The sequence below is a fragment of the Phaseolus vulgaris genome, chromosome 1 (genome assembly GCF_000499845.2).
Source record: "Phaseolus vulgaris cultivar G19833 chromosome 1, P. vulgaris v2.0, whole genome shotgun sequence".
Taxonomy (NCBI): domain Eukaryota; kingdom Viridiplantae; phylum Streptophyta; class Magnoliopsida; order Fabales; family Fabaceae; genus Phaseolus; species Phaseolus vulgaris.
Window position 1 is genome coordinate 24,704,756 of NC_023759.2, and position 16,245 is coordinate 24,721,000.

Below are 16,245 nucleotides of genomic sequence, written 5' to 3' on the forward strand. Positions count from 1 at the left end.
CTCAGTCCCAGTTTAACTGCGTGTAACACGAGACCCCAATGACAATACACCCGATGACTGATCCGTGTTTATTCGCTTCTCGCGCTCTGCCTCCAGGCGCGAGTCTGGGAACTGGTCTGCTGGTGGCCACTTGGCTACTGACCACCGATCACCATTCTGGGTGATCTATCCCCCGACCTCTCTGTCGCCTGATCTGTCGGTGGTAACTTGGTTACTGACCACCGATCACCACTCTTGGCAATCGTCCCCCTGACGTCTCTGCCACCTGGTCCACGTGTCACCCTGCGAGTGGTCCACGTGGTTCTCTGTTGCTGACGTCATCGACTACCGATGACCGATCGAATCACAACCCCCCCAGTCTCGAGTCGAGAACTCGTTCTCAGCGAAGAGACTAAGTGGTCGTGCCCTCAGTCCACGTGGCAAGTGGGGTCGCCTCACGTGCCACCTCACGTGCTGCGTCTTTAACGTTTGGACTTCTTCTCTTCATCTCGCAACACGTGGCCCCATCAACGGCCAGTGCTGGGCGTCGCTAGCACTTCTCTTATTCAAATTGGCGCGCCCTTTCACTGTTCCTCCGTCTTCTTCATTCGACTCCCAGACTCTCTGCGAACTTCTCCTCTGCGCACCCATCTTTCTTCAAATTTTCTGCTTCCCAAACTCTTGCGATCATCCAAAGGTATGGTTTTTCTTCTCCCTGGCCCCTTTTTGGTCATCTTTACCGATTGCATTTATCATTCTGGTTATCATGCATTCATCTTCTCTATTTCCCTCTCTCGAACCCGCGCTAGGGTTTTTCATGCCCTCGCTCTGGCTTCTGCTTCTTCTTCTTTCTCTTTTCACCTGGGCATCTCCTTCTCCTTTCCCCTCTCTGTTTTCACCGAAACATTCATCATTCCCTCTTCTTCCTTTCATTCTGACCTTTTCGTTTTTTCTCCATTTGCAGCTATCTCACGATGGCTCGCTTGAAACAAACTGCGCGCATCATTGCCCCATCCTCTGGTGCACAGCCTTCCACGAGTGCGCCATCCTCTGGCGCACAGCCTTCCGCGAGTGCGCCAGCTCCACCACCGCCTGTGCCTACCTCCTACCACGACAATGCCAGAGTCTACGAATGGGCTCCCTTGGCATTGCTCGCTGAAACCTCCACCCTGCTGCCCAAGGGTCATCTCACGTCTCTGCTAAGTCGCAACCCCGATGAGCCTTCCTGCTCCATCGACAGGGAGAATGACTTCAACATCCAAATCCGCATTCCTCCTCGAGGAATGCCTATCTGCGCGGATGACAGGGCCACCAATGGGGTGCCCTTCGTCTTCATCTACTTCGCTATTTTCAAGAGGTTGAAACTGCGCCTCCCTTTCACTTTCTTCGAAAAGGAGGTGATGATGGAGTTAAACGTCGCGCCTTGCCAACTCCATCCAAATGCCTGGGCCTTCATCTGGGCGTTTCAGATCCTCTGCAGCTATTTCGGGCACAACGCCTCCGTGGACGTGTTCCTCTACTTCTTCCAAGCGAAGAACCCTGGGGACAGGTCCTGGGTCAGCCTGAACGGGGTTGCTGGACGGGTGCTACTGGGCCTGTACCAGCAATCCTTCAAAGATTGGAAGGGCAGATTCTACATGATATCTGCTACCCCTCAAAGTCCAAGTCTGCTCGAGGGGTACCCCCTCTACTGGGTTCCCGGAGTTGAATTCAAGAAGTCCAGGGGCCTCGAAGCTATGGCCCCCTATGAGCGCGAGCTGTGCGGGCTGCTCCTGCGGGCCAAGTACAATTCTGCTCGTCTCATCAAAGACGAGTTCGATGTGGTGGCCTTAAAAAAGTACATAGGTAGCTCTTCTTTCCCCTCTTAGGATACCTGCACCTTTTCATGCATGCTTTTATGTGTTTTTTTTTATTTTTTAACTTACTTGCATACCTTGGTCAACTAACCCCTCCCTTTCTCGTCTATGCAGACTCAATGACGGGGAAAGACAGGAAGTTGGCCTTGCTGGAGCTTACCAAACGTAGGGGAGCCAAGGGCACTGGTTCCTCTTCTTCTACAACTGAGCCCATTGCAGCCCCTCCACTCTCGGTCGCGCCAGCTGAAGGCCCCGAGCAAGGGAAGAAAAGGAAAAGGCTGGTGAAGGCTTCCACTTCAACTGCTGTTGCTGCTGCTGCTTCAACTGAAGAGGAGAGCTCAGGCTCTCCTCTTGTGCACCGCCAGAGGAAGAGAGCAGCAGTTGAGGGGGCCTCATCTCTCCAGCCTGGAGAGATTGAGGTGGTGGAAGTAGAGGAAGGGTCTTCCCCTCCTCCCTGCGCTCAAACTGCCTCAGAGCCCATCAACCTTCCTTCTCCAGGCCAGCAGTTGCCTCCAACTACCAAACTGCCATCTTCCCCCCCAGCAGGCCAATCACCTGGTCCATCCGCTCATCCTGCTGGGGGTGCTTCTGCCCAAACTGGGGGTGCACCACCACCACTATTGCCAATCCCTACCCCCACTGCTAAATATGGTGGGTCTAGCTCGCGCCCAAGCGCTTCTGGGGCCACCCACGAGAATTTCAGCAGGGTCATCACCCTAGTTCGACAGCTCATAAGTAACCGGGAGCTCGTCGAGTGGAATGGTGATGAGGTTGACATGCACCTGGCAAGGCAGGTGGTGCTCTCTCTGGAATTCTCCACCCAGCATCGCAAACAAATAGCCCTGGAGAAGAGGGTGAAGGAGCTTGAGCACGACAAGGAGTCACTGCGAAGTGACTTCGAAGCTGCTCAAGGGTCCGTTGAACTGATGCGAGGCATGGTGGAGAAGGCTAGGAGGGAATACCTAGCGCAGGTCCAAGAGACCATCAAGACGGAGATCTTGATGGGGCAGATGGTGAGCTCTTTGGACTGCGAGGTGGTGGAGCTTAGGGCCGAGACTTCCTCCCTGCGCCAACAGAACACTCAGCTATTGGGGGAGCTCGAGTCCACCAAAGAAGCAGCTGCTGCTGGGGAGAAGAGACTTGAGGAGGTGGTGGGCAAACTGTCTGAAGCTGCCTCCTCCCTTGCTGCCGTCACCACTGAGAGAGATGCTGCGGAGGCTTCAAAGCAAGAACTGGAGGTGGAGAAGGCTGATTTGATGAACGTGGGTGCTGATGCCCTTACAGATGGATTCGAGCTAGCACTCGAGCAAATCAGATGTGTTCTCCCAGACCTGGACCTCTCGCAGTTCAGCATCTACCATGAAGTGGTGGATGGAAAGCTCATCCCTCCTGCCCCTTAAACCTTTCTCTTCTCTGTAAATTTAGCTTCTGCACAATTTTTCTTTGTACTTTAAAATTGTATAAGACTTGGCTATGAATGTAATATCTTAATGCTTCTTTTCTTGCATCAGTTTCTTCCCTTGTATTTTCTTTGAACTTCACTTATCTTTATGTGCGCGAGTAACTGTTAGCTAGCTTAGGTTCAGCGCGATCTTGGGCTTTATCTTTCCTTTCGCACACGACTAAGTGTTAACCAGCTTAGGCTTAGCGCGATCTTGAGCTTTGTCTTTCACTTTGCACACGACTAAGTGTTAACCAGCTTAGGCTTAGCGCGATCTGCTTCTCTTATTCTTTCGCTTCTACTTGATCACGACTGGCTATTCCCTCAGCTTGGTGTTTAACAGTCCTCGTGCGCTGCTTTGCACCACTAGCCAATTACTGACGACTCATCAGTGATCGTTCTTTAGTCTTTACTTAGCTTTCTCTGTCGCTCTAGCGCTAAGTGCATAGAGGACTTTGACATCGATCGCTCAAGGTGATGCCTCGTCTTGGGGAAAGAAAAGTGTTTCTCGCTAACCCCTCTTACTATCCCCAAGGTCATCACCCTTTGGCGGGTTGAGTCGCTCATTCCCTGCCTCACTCCTGGGGTGAGAAGGGTTTCGGACTAAGAGTCTTACTGGGCCAATATTGGTGTATGCCAAGTGGGTAAGGACGTTTTGTCAAAACCTTTCCTTTCCCTCCCTTGGTCTTACTAGCACCCCTGGCTTTTCAAACCTTTAACTGCTTGCGCTCACACCTGGGGTGAGGAAGACTTAGATCGGTGCCAGTACTTGCGCCTAGGGCAAGTAGGGCCCAACCAATCACCTGCACTTGCACCTGGGGCAAGGAGGATTTTAACTTTAATACTTGAGCACACTTGATATGCTGGAAATTTTTCTTTAATTGGGTGGCCTCGTTAAAAACCCTCCTTAGGGAAAAGAGTGCCCCCTTGCCTGTTCGACTGTTTCCACCACATACAAAGCATGTATCTTTTAGCGCGAGAACGCCATTACTGTACAACTTTAACTGAAATAAAATTTTAAATGGGTGGCGTTCCACGTTCTGGGGATTGCTCCTCCCTCCAAAGTCTCTAGGCGATAGGCTCCGTTCTCCAATGTCTCCACCACTCTGTACGGGCCTGTCCACTTTGGGGATAACTTGTTCTGCATGTCATTCTGATGCGCCTTTCTCATCACCAGATCACCTTCCTGGAAGCGCCTGGGCCTCACTTTAGAGTTGTGCCTCCACTCTACTCTTCTCTTCACAGCTTCAGCACTAACTCTGGCCTCTTCTCGCACTTCGTCTAGCAAATCCAGATTTACCTTACGCTCTTCGTTGGACTCTTCAGCAACGAAGTTCAGGAATCTGGGGGAGCTCTCCTGTATCTCCACAGGAATCATGGCGTCTGTCCCATAGACAAGGCTGAAGGGTGTCTCATGGGTGCTGGACTGTGGGGTGGTGTGATAAGACCATACAATTCTGGGGACCTCCTCTGCCCAGCCTCCTTTGGCCTTGTCTAGTCTTCGCTTTAGCCCCCTGAGCAGCACTCGGTTTGCTGACTCCACCTGCCCATTGGTTTGTGGGTGCTCCACTGATGCGAAGACCTGTTATATCTTTAACTCTTCACACATCTTCCTCAGCTGATGACTTGTGAACTGGGTGCCATTGTCGGAAACCAGCCTCTTGGGTATTCCGAAGCGGCAGACAATGTTCTTCCAGACGAAGTGTTCAACTTTCTGTGCGGTGATGTGTGCGACTGGCTCTGCCTCCACCCACTTGGTGAAATACTCGATGGCCAGGATGAGGAACTTCATCTGCCTTGTCGCCAGGGGAAAGGGTCCTAAGATGTCAATCCCCCATGCATGGAATGGCCACGGGCTATGGATGGACCTCAACTCCTCAGGGGGTGCCTTGTGCCAGTCTACATGCAGTTGACACTGTTTGCATCGCTGAGCAAACCTTATGCAATCTTCCTTCAGCTTTGGCCAGTAGTACCCCGCGCGGAGTACTCTACTTGCCAAAGCGCGACCACCTACGTGGCTTCCGCACACCCCCTCGTGCAGCTCAGACATGAGCCTGGTGCATTGCTCGCCGTGTACACAGATCTGCACAGGGTGAGAAAATCCAAATCTAAATAGGCTTCCATCTATAAGAGTAAAGTTACTTGAACCCCTCTTTATTCTTTTTGCCTCTGCCAGATCGAGCGGGAGTACACCATCTTCTAAGTATAGCTGGTATGGCGTCATCCAGGTGTCGGGTTCCTTCTCCGCATGGACCTCCATCGACTCATCGGTCTTTAAGGGTCGCGATCTCACCCTCGGTGCTCTTAGCGTTTCTTGGGTCAACGACCGATGACCGATCGTTAGACGCTCCATTGACTTGTATACATGAAGCACTTGGTTGTCTGATACGAACGCGCGCGGCACCTTCAGGGTCTCCTGAATGACGGTCCTCTGCTTCCCCCCCTTGCCTGAGCTGGCCAGCTTGGCAAGCAGGTCTGCTCGGGCATTTTGCTCTCTTGGCACGTGCACTAACTCAAACTCGGCGAAGGACGTCTTCAGGAGCTGCACATACTCCAGGTAGGCTGCCATCTGGGGATCCTTTGCTTGGAACTCCCCCGTAACCTGCCCGGTGACCAGTAACGAATCGCTCTTGGCCAGCAGATTTCTTGCTCCCATTTCTCTTGCTAGCAACATTCCTGCGATCAGGGCCTCATACTCCGCCTGATTGTTGCTAGCTTTGAAGGCAAAACGGAGGGACTGCTCGATCAGTACCCCATTTGGTCCTTCCATGATGACTCCAGCGCCGCCTCCCTGCTGATTAGAGGAGCCATCCACCGATAACACCCATCGGAAATCTTACCCTTCTGCAGGTGTCGCGATTGATGATAGCTCGACTACAAAGTCCGCGAACACCTGCCCCTTGATCGGTCCTCGGGGCTCGTACTGAATATCAAATTCTGACAATTCTACTGCCCATTTGACCATCCTGCCTGCTACATCAGGTTTCTTCAATACGTTTTGGATAGGCAGATCAGTCATTACCACCACTGTGAAGCTGTGGAAGTAATGCCTGAGTCTTCTGGCTGAAAACACCACCGCCAGAGCAGCCTTCTCGAGGGCTTGGTACCTCGTTTCAGGGCCTTGCAGCACTTTACTCACGAAGTAAAAAGGCCTCTGGGCCTGGCTCTGCTCTTGCACCAGGACCGAGCTGACTGCTCTCTCCGTCACAGCAAAATATAGACGAAGAGGGATGCCTACCTGGGGTTTTCGCAAGACTGGTGGGCTCGCCAGGTACCCCTTTAACTTGATGAAGGCCTCCTCGCACTCCTGTGTCCAGAGAAATTTGTTGTTGCGTTTGAGACACTGGAAGTATGGGTGACCTTTCTCCCCTCCAGCGGACATAAACCGGGACAGAGCTGCCAAGCGACCGGTGAGCTGCTGCACCTCCTTCACCGTCGTTGGGCTCCTCATTGCCACGATCGCCGCACACTTCTCCGGGTTAGCTTCGATTCCCCGCTCTGTCAAGAGGAAACCCAAGAACTTCCCAACCTCCACACCGAAAATGCATTTCTCAGGGTTGAGCTTCAGCCTGTACTTGGCAATGGTGGTGAATAGCTCTTCCAGATCAGCTGCATGATGCTTCTTCTCTACGGACGTAACCACCATATCATCTACATAGGCGTGTACGTTCCTTCCCAGCATGGGCGAGAGCACCCTGTCCATGAGCCGCTGGTAGGTAGCCCCCGCATTCTTTAACCCGAATGGCATGACCTTGTAGCAATAGCACGACCGTTCCGTCATAAACGCAGTCTTGCATTCATCCATTGGGTGCATCCTGATCTGGTTATACCCCAAGAAAGCGTCCAAGAAGCTGAGTAACTTTCCCCCCGAGGCGCTATCAACTAGAGCATCTATGCTGGGTAAGGGGTAAGAATCCTTGGGGCACGCCTTGTTGAGGTCAGTGAAGTCCACGCACATTCTCCACTTGCCGCTTGCCTTTTGAACCAGTACCACATTCGCTAGCCACTCGGGGTACTGGATTTCTCTGATGTGCCCTGCGGCAAGGAGCTTCTGTGCTTCGTCGTGGATCACCTTCCTCTTTTCCTCGTTGAATTTCCTTCGCCTCTGTCGCACAGGTCGAACCATGGGGTCCATCGACAGACGATGGCAGAGGAAATCGGGGTCGATTCCTGGCATGTCGGATGCTGACCATGCAAAGGCATTTATGTGCTTCTCAATCACACCCATGATCAGCCTTCGCTCTTCTTCAGCGAGGGATCCCCCTAACTTGAACTTTCTTCCCCCGACGTCCACTTCGACCCATCCTTCAGCTGGATGGGGCCTTCTCTCGCTGGCGATGACCGCCCTCGCGATCCCTGACTCGCGAGGAGTGATCGCGCATTCCTCTTCTTCTTCAACTTGGGCTACCTGGGAGCCCCCCACCGCAGCATCCTCCATCCTCTGAGCGCCCTGTGTCTCCCTGACCACCGATCGCTCTTCGCGCACGCCTGGTGGTGGTTTTGTGGTGACGTGGCACGCACTTCTCTTTTGCTTCAAGCTGTTCTCATAACAGCGTCTTGCCTCAGCCTGATCCGACTTGATGGTTATCACGGTCCCCTCCATCGACGGCAGCTTCAACTTCATAAGCCTTGTCGATGGTATCGCGCCCAGTCTATTGAGTGTTGGCCTTCCCAACAAGACATTGTACGCAGAAGGGGCGTTCACCACCAGGTACTTTATCTTTTCAGTGCGGGCTGTCGTTCCGTCAGTGAACGTTGTCCTCAGCTCGATGTATCCCCGCACCTCTACCTGATCTCCTGCAAAACCGTAGAGACAACCAGTATACGGTCTTAGCTGGTCAGGGGATAACTGTAACTTGTTGAATGTTGGCCAGAACATGACGTCTGCCGAACTTCCTTGATCTACGAGTACTCGGTGCACTCGCCTTCCCGCAGTGATGAGAGAAATGACCACAGGGTCGTTGTCGTGTGGGACAACGTCCCGTAGATCAGCTTTCCTGAAGATGATGTCCACTTCAGGGTAATGACTCTCATTTACCGCATCTACCACCATTACCAATCGAGCGTATCTTCTTCTCTGTGAAGCTGTGCATCCCCCACCAGAGAAGCCTCCCGCAATCGTCTGCACTTCCCCATGCACAGGGACTTCATGCTGTTGTTTTTCAATCTGGGATCCTGACGCGCGATCACCCTGCGGCTCACGTAGGTAATCTGCTAGGAAACCAGACTTCACCAACTCTGCCAGTTGGTGTCCCAGCGCCAAACAGGAATGAAGTGTATGGCCAAAGGCCTGATGAAACTCACACCATTCATTCTTCTTCCTTCCAAGTACCTTATCTGTCTTCTTTGGTACTCGTAGTCTTGCTGCTACAGCAGGAAGGGCGATGAGATCCGCCAATCCTACCATGAAGTTGTATCTCGGGGGTGCGTTATTCTCCCTTGCACGCCCCCTGCTCTGGTCTTTGCCTGGTGCATAGGGACGAGGTTTTTCCCGCACCTTCTTCCCCTCCTTGGCCTCATGCACCCTTGCTTGCTGTGGCTTTCCTTGCCCTCCCCGCGGTCTTGGTGGTGCAGCACTTCCTCTCTTCTCAGAGACCTCTGTTTCTGCCACTATGTGCGCCACCGCACGTCGCCGGATCTCCGCAAAGGTGCTGGGATGGCTCCTGATGAGAGATTCGCTGAAGGGGCCAGGCAGCACTCCCTTCTTAAACGCGTGCACCAGCATATCTGCATCTTTGCTGGGCAATCTCACCACTTGTGCCCCAAAGCGGTTGAGGTAGTCCTTCAGCGACTCCCCCTGGTATTGGCGCACGTCGAACAGATCGTAGGACACTACTGCAGGTGCCTTGTTGACGATGTATTGTTCAGTGAAGAGCTTTGAGAACTGAGAGAAAGACGTGATATGTCCTTCTGGCAGGCTCACGAACCACTCCATGGCGATTCCGCTGAGCGTACTCATAAACATTTTGCAGTAGACAGCGTCTGAACCCCCAGACAACATCATCTGGGTGTGGAACGCCGTCAGATGCGCCTCCGGGTCTTCTACCCCCTTGAACGATGCTTTCACCCCCACCAGGTTGGGAGGCACCATGGTTCCCATGATCTCAGGGGAGAATGGCATGGGGAACGCTCTTGGAGGTGAGGGCTGCCTAGACACCCTTTCGTCAACCATGTGTTCCCTCTGCGCCTGCAGCGTCCTTCTCAACTCCTCGTTGACGCGATTCAGCTCGTCGTTCCTGCTTTGCGACGCAGCTAGCTCCGTCTGCATCCTCTCTTGTTCAACCTTTGACGCTGCGGCGTTATCCTGCAGCGTGCGCACCATTTCCAGGACCTGCGCCATTGTCACAGCGCCTTCGTCGGTGGATGGCGCAGGTGATGGTTGTCTGTTTCTAGGCATCTTTCTCTATCAACGAAACTGATAAGACTCTAGTAAGTCTTTAAAACTGTGGTATATATGGGACAACGATTCACTCGGCCCCACGGTGGGCGCCAAATGATCCTACCGGCAACTCGAACGTGGAGGAATCGCTTCGTAGCACTCTCTGCCCTGTCTACGCGACTGCGTCTTCTGCAGAATCACCCTCAGAACCTTCTCTTGCTTCTCCAAACGTGGCCTGCAAAACACACAGACGGCGCCTCTAGCGGCCGTTTGCACTCCGACGATCAAGTTAGTCCACAGAACCACCAAAGACTAGAAAACTAGTAGTGTGTGTGAAAAACTCTTGCTGCGCTGCACCTGTCTGTACCCTTAATGGTACGGAGTGTACTTTTGTCTGGACCGCACCCCTCTCAGATGGTGACTCGTGGAGGCTTGCAACTCACATCTAACCACACACGTGTCATTTACTGGAAGGGCTCTAGCGCTTCTCTTTGTGTGCCTAAGTTATGCCCTCGCGGAGTAGCTTAGGATATTTCTCTTATCTGGGTAAATCGCATACTCTTAGGAGAACGTTGGGTGTGGCTGGTCTAGGCACACTCACCAAACGTTGCTCTTTGCGTAGGCGACTTACCCTTCACGATGCCACGCACGTAATGGGTTGAGGGAATCACCAATCACTGACTGGCTTACTAGTTCCCTCAGGCCACTCTCGTGCATGATTCCCTGAGGTGTGCTCATGCGAGATCCATGCGTAACGCTCTCGCTGGGAACCTCAGTCCCAGTTTAACTGCGTGTAACACGAGACCCCGATGACAATACACCCGATGACTGATAAGTGTTTATTCGCTTCTCACGCTCTGCCTCCAGGCGCGAGTCTGGGAACTGGTCTGCTGGTGGCCACTTGGCTACTGACCACCGATCACCATTCTGGGTGATCTATCCCCCGACCTCTCTGCCGCCTGATCTGTCGGTGGTAACTTGGTTACTGACCACCGATCATCACTCTTGGCGATCGTCCCCCTGACCTCTCTGCCACCTGGTCCACGTGTCACCCTGGGAGTGGTCCACGTGGTTCTCTGTTGCTGACGTCATCGACTACCGATGACCGATCGGATCATATAGGTTTGGGTTCACACACCCACTCCTAGAATGTGTGCACGGAGAGAAATGTACAAGAATCATGGCCGAGCTCCATGAAGGGATATGTGGAAGCCACGTCGGGGGTCGAGCTCTAGCCGCAAGAACCCTCCGTGCAGGTTACTATTGGCCTACAATGAGAGAAGACTGCAAGAAGTATGCACACTATTGCAAGCAATGTCAGCAGCACGCCGATTGGCATAAGGCGCCTCCCGAGGAGTTGAAGTCGATTTACAGCCCTTGGCCGTTTCATACATGGGGGATCGACATTCTGGGACCTTTTCCATTGGCGATCAGGCAGATGAAGTACCTGGTGGTGGCAATTGAATATTTCACCAAGTGGATCGAAGTAGAACCAGTGGCCCAGATCACCGCGCACAAGATCGAAAGCTTTGTGTGGAAGAACATCGTGTGCCGGTTTGGTGAGCCCAAGCGCCTAGTGTCAGATAACGGAACTCAGTTTGCAAGTCACCTGTTGAAGAAGCTGTGCGAAGGGGTGGGAATTCAGCAAGTATTTGCATCCGTCGAGCACCCTCAGACGAATGGCCAAGTAGAGTCAGCCAATCGGGTATTGCTGAGAGGTTTGAAAAGAAGGCTAGAGAAAGCCAAAGGAAGTTGGGCCGAGGAGGTACCCCGTATAGTTTGGGCGTACCACACCACCGAGCAGTCAGGAACCCATGAGACCCCGTTTAGCCTGGTCTATGGGTGCGACGCAATGATTCCAGTGGAAATTCAAGAGAGCTCGCTGAGATTCTAGAACTTTGTAGCGGAAGACTCGAATGAGGAGAGAAGGCTGAATCTGGATTTGCTGGATGAGGTCAGGGAGGAGGCGAGAGTAAAGGCTGAGGCGGTGAAAAGAAGGATTGAACGAAGGTATAACTCGAGGGTGATGCCAAGGCAGTTTAAGGAAGGCGACCTGGTGATGAGGAAGGCCCACCAGTACGAGATGGAGAACAAGTTGTCGCCTAAGTGGACGGGACCGTTCAGGATAACCGAGGCGCTCGGGAACGCCGCCTATCGCTTAGAAACGTTGGAAGGAGGGGCGATTCCTCGCACCTGGAACGCCACGCACCTCAAGTTATATTACAGTTAAAAGCTTTGTAAGTAAAAACAAACACGAAGAGTTTGCATGTTTTCTGTTAAAACAGCTTAAAAGGGGGCACTCTTTTTTCCCTAAGGAGGGTTTTTAATGAGGCCACCCAATAAAGAAGAGTTTTCGAAGTTTAAAGTGTTTTAGATTGCATGTTTGTTGTTATTGCAAGAGTTTTGAAAAAAGAAAGACCTTGTCACCCAAAAGTGATTTAAGGCGAGTTTTGAAGTTATGTCGCATGCTTTCTAAAAAGCTTCTAAGTCCCCATCGTTTGTCGGCGATTGGCGGCATCAGTTAAAGTTTAAAGTCCTCATCGTCTTTCGGCGATCGGAGGCACCAGTTAAAAGACCTCAACACCCTCGCGCGTCCGGAGGCGAGAAAGAGATAAAGACCTCCTCGCCGTCGAGCGAGTGCAGGCGAGAAAGATGTAGCCTCTGGGGCAATGTAGAGGCACTAGTAAAAAGTCCTCAGTGCTTCCAGGGGAGAGAAGATGTAGCCTCTGGGGCAATGTAGAGGGGCACCAGTAAAAAGTCCTCAGTGCTTCCAGGGGAGAGAAGATGTAGCCTCTGGGGCAATGTAGAGGCACCAGCAAAGTCCTCAGTGTTTCCAGGGGAGAGAAGATGTAGCCCCTGGGCAATGTAGAGGCACGAGTTAAAGACCTTCTCGCCGACAAGCGAGTTCAGGCGAGTCAAAGACCTTCTCGCCGATGAGCGAGTTCAGGCGAGTTAAAGACCTTCTCGCCGATGAGCGAGTTCAGGCAAGATAAAATCCTTCTCGTCTCGAACGAGTTCAGGTACGGTGTGGAGGGTGGAAGAAGTTTAAGGGATAGCTAAAGTAGGTTCGAAGAGAACACTTAGCTATCCGGCTTGCTGTTCTGAAAGTCAGGGAAGGTAGAGAAGGATCCGAAAGGCGCCTCTACCCCCCAGATGAGGGAACAATGGCCAAGTTATGAAGGCAAGAGGAAGCTGGTATCGCCAAGACTCTTTGGCGATCAGAAGAAATTCAAGCGATGGCAAGAGTTAAGGCCCGTTTCAATAGAGCAGATCGGGTGAGCTATGCCTTAAACTATCAGTTGCGTTAAAACGTGCTGTTTAGCAGATAAGTTTTACGCTGAAGCTCGACTGCCTTAAAGTTCACGAGTTATTGGAATGATATCGTCCGGAAGTTGATAGTTTGAAGCAGTTAGTAAACAGTTGCGCTCGCAGAGTTGCTAAGTCAATTTCGTTTAAGCGGTTTATACAAGAAGAAATAAAGTTGACAGAGAAATTGTATAAAGAAGCAGAAAGCTTCATAATACAGTGGTATTAGTTCAAAATACATGTACCAAAGAGGGAAAAATTATTACAAGTAAGTTGTGCAAGAAAAGAACAGAGGAATAAGCGATGGAGGGAAGCGGCTAATCTTCAGAAGGAACGATCTTCCCATCCACCACTTTGTTGTTTAGTGACACCATGGAGAGGTCCAGATCAGGATACTGGCAGGCGAATTGCTCCAGGGCGGCGTCAAACCCAGCAGCGAGAATTTGGGCGGAGCTCAGCTCGAGTTCTTCAGTTTGCTTTTTGAGCCCCTCGGTCTGCTGTTTTAATTCTTTAGTTGTCGCACGAGCTTGAAGGAGGTCTTCAGTAACCCTCTTGTTTTCCGCCTGCGCCTGGGCCAGCTCTGCGGCGATCCTTTCATTCTCCTTTTTGGCCTCAGCAAGCTTAGCCACGGTGTCATCTCTCTCTTTTTCAACTTTTCCCAAGAGGACCTCCCGATCTACTGACCTCTTCTCAAGGTTTTCTACCTTGGTTGCGTCTGCTTTGATCGACGCCTCCAGGCTAGCCACCTTGAGACGGTATGGGACCAGTTTGCTCTCCAGCTCAATTTTCTCTTGAGCTAGGAGGTGCACCTTGTGGCACAGATCGATGGCCTCCTTGCGCGCCACCCTCAGCTCAGTGCTCATGGCGTCCTCCACTCTTGAATGGTCGATCTCTGCCAGCATAAGGTTGCAAGACAACTTCTCCGCCTCGATCCTTATTAGGCAATTCTCCTCTTGGAGCACGGAGATGTCGTCCTGAAGTTTCTTGCTGGAACTCTCCACAGCTTTAGATATGATGGAGGGAAGGTCCTCTGCCATCATCCTGAGTTTGGCTGTGAAAGGTTCCCAGATTCCCTTAACCGCAAGGGGTAGGTTTGCAACTGCTGTTTGCGGAGGCGCTGAAGGAGCCTGGTGCTGGCTCTCACCACCGCCCTCTTGGATTGGTTGTTGAGTTGGAGCTTCTTGACGCGGTGGTGACGAGGGGGACTCGGTGATGATGATGGGCGAGTTGTGAGCACCTTCATCCCCACCTGGAGCGGCTTCGGCGATTGAGGCAGTTGAAGGAGGACCCTCTCCAACGGATATGAATGGCGTGGAGGCGCTCGGAGGGTTCTCCATGAAGTTGGGCTCAGTAGCCTCAACCGCAGGAAATGCAGCCGCCAAAGGTACTGCTTGAACTGGCGGAGTTGCAGCTGGGGGAGAAGGCGGTGTTGGAATGGGAGCTGGTGGTGAAGACGGTGTTGGTGTTGGAAGAGGAGGTGGAGCAGGTGGTGAAGAAGGTGCCACCCTTCTTCTTTTGGTGATGAGGCCATCTTCAGTTGCCTCATCGTCTTCTTTTTCATCCTCATGGACCACCTGAGGAGTTTTCCTCTTTGGCTTCCTTAGGATGAGTTTTTTGCGTTGTTGGGCGGGCAAGGCTTCTGAAGGAGCTGGGCCTTGAGGGGGCGATCTGCCCTGAGCAGCGGCGATCTCCACCACTGAGTTGGGCACAGTTTGGGAGCCCGACGCCAACCCATGGGCTCGGGCGAGCGCCCTCAATTCAGCTAACTTGCCTTTACCCAGCATGAGATCTGCATAGTGCAAAGGTGTACAGGTAAGCTCAAAGACAAAGGTAAAAATATCAGTAAGTGTGCAAATAAGACAAACAAGTGGTGCGGGAAACAAAGGCCAAGTCTAATGCGCAACAGACAGGACGCCCAGTAATGGATAACAGAGATGCAGCACAGGGCAAAAACGATAATGTTGAGGTAAGCACTGACCTATGCGAGCCTCGAGTTGGCCCTCGAAGGAGATGATCGCAGAGGTGAGAAAGGTGATGTTAGCGTCTGCCACGCTCTTCCAGAAGAGGCACAGGTCCTTATCCAAATCGCCCATGTTGTCGGGGCTTCTTGGTTTTCTAAAGCTTCCCTTGAAGTCTTTACCCTTGTTTACCCAGTACAAGGGAAAGCCGTCGAGCAGCGACGTGTCCCGATCATTCTGGCGCACTTGGACGAATTTACCTTTCCAATCCTTGTAAGATTGCTGGGAGATAGAGAGGATCGACCTCCCAGCAATTTCGTTTAGGCTCACCCAAAGGCGATCTCCAGGGTTCTTGGCCTCGAACAGGAAAAGGAACACGTCTACCGAGGCCGGTAGTCCCAAATGTGCGCACACAATTTGAAATGCCCGCACGAATGCCCAGTTGTTGGGATGGAGCTGGGCGGCGGCGATGTCGAGCTCGGTTAGTAGTTCCCGTTCGAAACGGGTAAGGGGGAACCTAAGTTTCACCTTTTTGAATAGGGTGGTGTATACAAAGCAGAACAACTCGCCGTTGTTCCCTTTGTCATCTGCGCAAACTGGCACGTCGGAGGGGCAAGGCAGCACCGTCAGTTTGTCATCGTGCTCCTTGTGGAACGAAAGGTTGGGCTCGTCCCCTTTCTTCAATCGAAGCACTGCCACAGCAGAGTTTACTGAGGAAGTTTCCTTCAGCAAAGTTGAAGTGGCTCAAGGGTATAGCTTCTTGTAGTCTGGAGAGGCGATGGAGGCTCCTCCAGCGACTGGTGGAGTAGCCAGTGTGGGGTTGGGGCGAGAGGTTGCAGGCCTCTCAGCCTGGGAAGAGAGAGCACCAGGTGCTCGCGGTGGGTTATGAACTTGAGATGGGGGGTTTCGTGACGAGGGAGGAGGATTCGCGGTGGTCTTTGTTCGAGCCATCGCAGGAACTGCAAAGGAAAAAGGAAAAGAAAAGGTGAGTGAAGGTTGCAAAGGTCGACTTAATGGTGAATGAAGGATGAAAAACGAACGAACGAAGGTTCGTTGTGTTGAAAGAAATGGAAGATGAAGCCCTAAGTTACGAACGGGGAGAAGAAGAAACAACCCACAGCGTATGCACCAGATAGTTAATGGATGATGCGAATCGGTTAAAATGCAGCAAACATCAACAGAAGAAGTAAAAGAAGTACCTTTCGATGATCAGACAAATGCTAAAGGGAGTTGGGGATTGAGAGGAGTTGAAGAGCGTCGTGGGTTTGCAGAGGAAGTTCAGAGCGTTTGAGAAGGCAAAGAGATGATGGAACAGTAAATGATGTG

General features: G+C 52.1%; 1 protein-coding gene across 1 annotated transcript; it reads right to left on the reverse strand.

Moving 5' to 3' along the window:
- Positions 1-13,278: 13,278 nt before the first annotated feature.
- Positions 13,279-13,824, reverse strand: LOC137815741 (uncharacterized). The gene has a single exon (XM_068618853.1). It carries the CDS (start codon positions 13,822-13,824, stop codon positions 13,279-13,281), a length of 546 nt encoding a protein of 181 aa, XP_068474954.1.
- Between the last annotated feature and the right edge of the window lie 2,421 nt (positions 13,825-16,245).

Bases quoted from the DNA above. Each gene is read 5' to 3' on its own strand.
- LOC137815741 (XM_068618853.1), bottom strand. From the start codon at position 13,824: ATGAGCACTGAGCTGAGGGTGGCGCGCAAGGAGGCCATCGATCTGTGC.